At 38.8% G+C, this 6,000-nt stretch overlaps 1 protein-coding gene across 3 annotated transcripts in view; it reads left to right on the plus strand.

The window, feature by feature from the left end:
* usp40 (ubiquitin specific peptidase 40) overlaps positions 1-6,000 on the plus strand; it is a 114,652-nt gene that overhangs the window by 96,154 nt on the left and 12,498 nt on the right. For all 3 annotated transcript variants that reach the window (XM_048598590.1, XM_048598591.1, XM_048598592.1), the window contains 2 exons: positions 4,822-4,940; positions 5,861-5,926. In XM_048598590.1, coding sequence (XP_048454547.1) covers positions 4,822-4,940; positions 5,861-5,926 — 185 coding nt within the window. The remainder of the gene's footprint in view (positions 1-4,821; positions 4,941-5,860; positions 5,927-6,000) is intronic.

Raw genomic sequence — 6,000 nt, forward strand, 5'->3', positions numbered from 1 at the left:
AAAGTTTGAACATTACTAAAAAGGCAGAGATGAAATAAAAACTATTGAAGGTTTTTGTTCAGTACTGTCCATTTTGTAGCATGTTTTTTGCAATAACAAGGCCACTTGTAACTCGGTTTAGTCAGCAGAAAGTCAAAGGCATTACACTTATTCAGAACTAAGCTTTTGGAAACGAAAACTAAGGTCACCTAATTCTTGCAATGCCCACATTCCTCAAAATACCCTCAAAAGACTACATTATTACATTGCTGCCTTAAGTGCAAATTTGTTGTATGATTCAGTACAACACTAGTACAAAAAATTACATTTGCACACACCTATATATCAGTGATCCATTATCATGTCACACATGATATCTGATAACAAACCATTCTTAGACTAATCTTATCAAAAGATCAGGACTGGTAGATTGGGAGAGTATCTGGATCTTGCTCATCTTCCTTCATAGTCCCAATGTCTTAGCTAGTGCTTAGGCATTCTCTTTTAAAAAGGTCATAACTAAAAGCATAAAAATCATTGAGAACACTAGCAAGAAGTGTACTTCTGACTTATTCTAGTCCAAATTAGGAAAGCATATCAACACCAAATTGCTGTCTTTTAGTGTACGTTGCAAAAACAACTTATTCCAAGTCAACCATGAAAGCAATTTTATAAAAATTCCCATTTAGTGGTGTGATTTTTGTGGTTCTGTCTTCCATCTTCGATGACTTTCCCTCACTCTATTAAAAACCTCTTATTAATGACCATTCTATCTTAATGAGCCCTGTTGTTTTAATGTTAGAAAACATAGATTAAACATTCCTATGTGATCGCAGCATCACATTTTGTTTGTGATAGATCATTCATTTCCCCAAATAGCCAAATATATTGAGTCACTTTATCACTTCAAAATTATGCAAGATCCAAAAAGCAGCATTATTTGAGTAACTAGTTTTGTCAAGATTGAATTTTATTTTCTCCCTTGATGCACAGCAATAAGCAAGATGATCTGGACTGCATTTCCCAGTTTCTTTTAATGAGAATGTGATTACCCTTTCTCAATAACTCATGAATTAATCATTAGAAGTTTTAGTTTCAAAACAAAAAACGGCCATGCTTGGTGATTTATCAGCCTCTACTCAAACTCTTTCTTAAAGTAACGATGAGCCTGAATGTATTAAGGTTAAGTGTTTTGAAAGATGAGCCTGTAATGCAAATTGTCACCATGCTTTGACATATGGGGTTTTTAGCTGTTGAAGGTGAAATCCTGCTGCTGAGGCCAAAATAGTCAGTCTGAGGTGTGGCAGCTCAGTAGCACAACGCTAGCAGTGACCATTGTGAAGGCTGCAACTTCAGGGAGAGGGTGCTTCAGTGGCCAGATGCCTGGAAGGTGGGTAAGTGAGGTTGGAGATACTGGTGCCAGGCAGGCAAGCCAGAGTTGGGGAAGCACTGAGTGCCAGTGGCATGAAGTGTCTGTAAGCTACCCCTCTCACCAAGCAGATTTCTCCTGGCAGTCTCCCCAGTCGACACATGATCCTACTGATACAGGCAAAATGCACTTGGAGCTGGCAAGTGACCTTTTAATTAATGACTTAATTGGCTTATTTTGCCTCCTGGGGCAGTGTCTGAGCCAGCCAGTTCCCATCACTGGTAAATGGTATGGTGGTGAGAAGACAACATGCACAGCCCTTTCCTGACCCCTCTGCACCATTTTGTAAATTTTACTGGCTCCAAGTCTGTCGCCAGTGAGCTTGGAAATTTCCGGCCATTATGTCTTCTAGCACTGTAGAATTCTTTAAACTGGTGGATTAAACTGAGGCCTAGAAAGCTATGGTCACCAATTCAAAATAAAAGCCACTAAAGCCTCAGAGTTTGATTTATCAAATTAGAATTTTCTGATCAGTTTAGAAACTTAAAAATTTAACAATGTGCCATTTATAAATTTACTTCGAACAATAAAACCGTTCATCCTTGGTAAGTAGAAAACAGGGATCAGTGGAAAATGCTAAGTTTCGAATCAAATGCAATTTTACTTTGTTTTCTGAGTATACCTTTGAAATACCTTTGTAAACTTGCAGAATTCTTTTAACTTTAGAAATTGAGAATCTGTTAAAACATCAGAAACAATTAGTACCTAATTAACTTTAAAAATGTTCTTTTTGGAATCATAGCATTTTAGATTAAGCTGAATTTTTTTGACCTTTTAGCTTTTCTTTGAGTTTCCAAATTCAAAATATCCCACTACAGTAAAATGTTTAATTTAGCAGAATCACCCAAAAGTCGTAACATTTCCATTCAAAGCACTCGCTATTCTAATTTAAATGTTTAACTTGGTTTGCTTACTAACCAGCCTGTCATACAGGATAAATATTTTCCCTTTGCATTGGTATTTCTTCTGAACGGCCCTGTTTGGTTTAAGACTAAAAGCTTAGACACATGTGTTTTTCAGAAATACTCAAGTTTGGATATAACTAACAAAACATACATGGAGCAGTAAAACAAAACAGCTCGTGTTCATAAAAAAATCCCAGTAAATTATGTTGTCATTTTCCTTTTACAGCGGACTTTCCAAATGAATGTAAACATTTGATTGTAACTAAAGGTAATGTTGTTCTAATTTTTAAACAAAATCTACAACATTCTTGCACCAAAAGATGAACAAAAGCTGAAATTCCCACAGCGCGAGGATTCTGAAACATTCATGTAGGATTTTTAAAAGAATGTAGTTTCAGAAGATAAGGAACTGCAACTTACATTATTAGAAACAAGACATAATCTTTCCCTTTCTGTTCCTTAATTTGAACAATCTGTCAATGAATAAAATGTCATTGTGGATCACCATAGTCAAGTTCGCCCTCACCCTATTGACATCATTCACCTTGGTTAAGATCCTTCACCATTCCACTCAGCAGACAACATATTTGGGAACTCGCCCAGCTATGTCCTTTCCTTTGTGCCTGTCTGAGAATGGAATTTCTTGTTATCAACGAGTCATAGAGATGTACAGCATGGACTATTCATCCATGCCAACCAGATATTCTAAATAAATCTAGTCTCATTTGCCAGCATTTGGCCCATATCCCTCTAAACCCTTCCTATTCATATCGCCATCCAGATGCCTTTCAAATGTTGTAAATCTTCCAGCATGCACCACTTCCTCTGGCAGCTCTCTACATATACGGACCACCCTCTGGGTGAAAAAGCTGCCCCTTAAGTCCCTTTTTAATCTTTCCCCTCCCACCTTAAACCAAGTCCAGTAGTTTTGGACTCCCCTACCCTGGGAAAATACCTTGACTATTCACCCTATCCAGGCCCCTCATGATTTTATAAACTTCTATAAATTCACCTCTCAACCTCTGATGCTCCAGGGAAAATAACCCCAGCCTATTAAGCCTTTCCCTAGAGTTCAAACCCTCCAACCCTGGCAATGTCCTTGTAAATCTTTTCTGCATCCTTTTAAGTTTAACAACATCTTTCCCATAGCAGCGAGACCAGAATTGAACGCAGCATTCCAGAAGTGGCCTAACCAATGTCATGTACAGCCACAACATGACCTCCCAATTCCTAGACTCAATGCACTGACCAATAAAGGCAAACACACCACACGCTGCCTTCACCATCCTATCTACCTGCGACTGCACTTTTAGGGAACTATGAACCTGCACTTCAAGCTTTCTTTGTTTGGCCCCAGGACCTTACCATTAAGTGTATAAGTCTTGCCCTGATTTGCTGTACCAAAATGTAGCACCTCACATTTATCTAGATTAAACTCCAACTATTTGTCCTCAGCCCATCAGCTCATCTGATCAAGGTCCCTTGTATTCTGAGGTAACTTGCTTCGCTGTCCACTACACCTCCAATTTTGGTGTCATTAACCATATCTGCTATATGCACATCCATATCATTTAAATAAATGACAAAAAGCAGTTGCCCCAGCACTAATCCTTACAGTATACTGCTGGTCACAGGCCTCCAGCTCGAAAAGCAACCCTGAACCACTGTTCCTCTGTCACCCACCTTTGAGCCAATTTGTATCCAAATAGCTAGTTCTCCTTTCGCCTACTTTTCTGTTCTTCCACTGTAAGCTTTTCCGTCTGGTTGCTCTTAGAATTCCATGATCCTCAGATTTCATATTATTTTTAGCTGCTGTTTCACAGAACTGTTGTTAAGCAGAAAAACTCTTCCCAGTCCTAACTCCCACAGACCTGATCCCTTCTTAGAAAAAGGACTTCTCCATGCAGTCAAAATCTCCCTCTGCTGTATATCTTAATTTGTAAGTATACGGTCCCAGTAATTCTCAGCATTTCTCTTTTTTTTTCCCTAAATGAATTGTTGACAAGGTTGCACCAACATTCACAGTGCCAATGAAAGTCCTGATTTAGAAGTATAATCCTTCTCAACTATAGCCTTTCATTTCCTCTGTTGCTGGGAATTGATGCTGTTCTGCAGGGGAACAAGGTGGAGATTGCCTCTTGAGGTCAAAGCTTATGTACTCTCCTAAACCCTGTAATCTGAAGTCTTTCATTTTAGCTGTAATTCAATTAGAAACATTTAAGATTGCCACTGCCACTGAAATAAATGAGCCATTCCCCACCAGCATCATCCTTACAAAAAGCATGCACTTAGCCAAAAAAAAGTTCAAGCAATCAATTACAAAAGTAAAAGGAAACTGCAGAAGGGATGGAAGCAGATTTGCATATATGAAGCAAAACAAATGAGCGATGAGTCATGTGGTTGTTTCTGTGTACATTTGTGTGCAGGAGGGTGTTTTGAATTGCCACCTCCCTAAAATGTACACCTCTGGGTATTTTTGCTTCCTATGTTTTCTTTTCCCTCTTGTAGGTTTTGACCTTGCCTGTGCTGCAGGGTCTCTCTGTTCCTTCAATTGAGTTCCTCAGAGTCTGGCTGGTGGAGAATAAATGTCCTGTCAAAATCCTACGGAACCAGCAGCAACAGCTCAGGTAAATGTCAACAGCAGTTCGGGTAAATGCCAGCTACTGGCTTTATAGGTAAATACCTGCTAGCAGCTACGGGTAATTGTCAGCTGGTAATTACATTAAACCTGTTCAAATCTTGTGACAAGAATTCCGCATACGGACTGTTTACCTGCAGTTTATGTCAAAGTGAATGAGCTGGCTCATTTGTACCTGCACTTCATTCTCAAGGCTGGAGAAACTCTGTCTTAGATAATTATGCTCTCATAATTTAGCAGGCAGAATGATTAGTATTTGAACTTGTTCTATGCCAGAACATTCTCTAGAATTAGAACCTCAAATTCTGGATCTTCATAGGGAATCTATTTGTTTAATTATTTGTTCTGTAGATGTGACTGCATTTACTGCCCATAGCAGCCTCAGAGGTTGATGATTCTTCCTCATGAAACCGTTATGTCTCCAAGCCTGGATATTTAGTTACGTTGAGATGGAAGAACCTAGAGATAATTCTACCATTTCCATTCGGAATGAGACGTTAATAATCAGGGAACAGAGATTTTAAAGGATTAGTGGAAGAATCTGAGGTGGAATGTTTTCACTTGGAGAATGGTGTGGATTTGGCTCTTTTTAATAGGCAGCGATTCTCATTGCGTTTAACAAACAGTTACATTTGCACTTGAGGTTCTGTAACCACAGGACTATAGTACAACAGCTGGGAGCTGTATTAAGACCAAAGAGCATGGACACAATAGACTAAATGGTCTCCCTCTGTGCTATAAAATCTATGTTTCTCTGTCGTTGTACATTGCTTCTGTATGTCCTGCTGATATTCTATATTCTGCTGCTATAAATTGTGTGTAAGTACTGGACATATTTGAGTTAAGATTTACTATATTGAGAAGCATGCCTAGCTTCGTTCCTGAGTTTTATTATTTTTGTCTCTGCAGCAAATTTAAACTGGGGCCTACTGCAGAGATTGGAATTCAACTACTGCAAGCAGAAGAAAATCTAACGTGAGTATACTTATTGTTTCAGAGATAGTAGGAACTGCAGATGCTGGAGAATCTGAGATAACAAGGTGTAGAGC

The sequence above is a fragment of the Rhincodon typus genome, chromosome 7, assembly GCF_021869965.1.
Source record: "Rhincodon typus isolate 14 chromosome 7, sRhiTyp1.1, whole genome shotgun sequence".
In the NCBI taxonomy this organism is placed as follows: Eukaryota; Metazoa; Chordata; class Chondrichthyes; order Orectolobiformes; family Rhincodontidae; genus Rhincodon; species Rhincodon typus.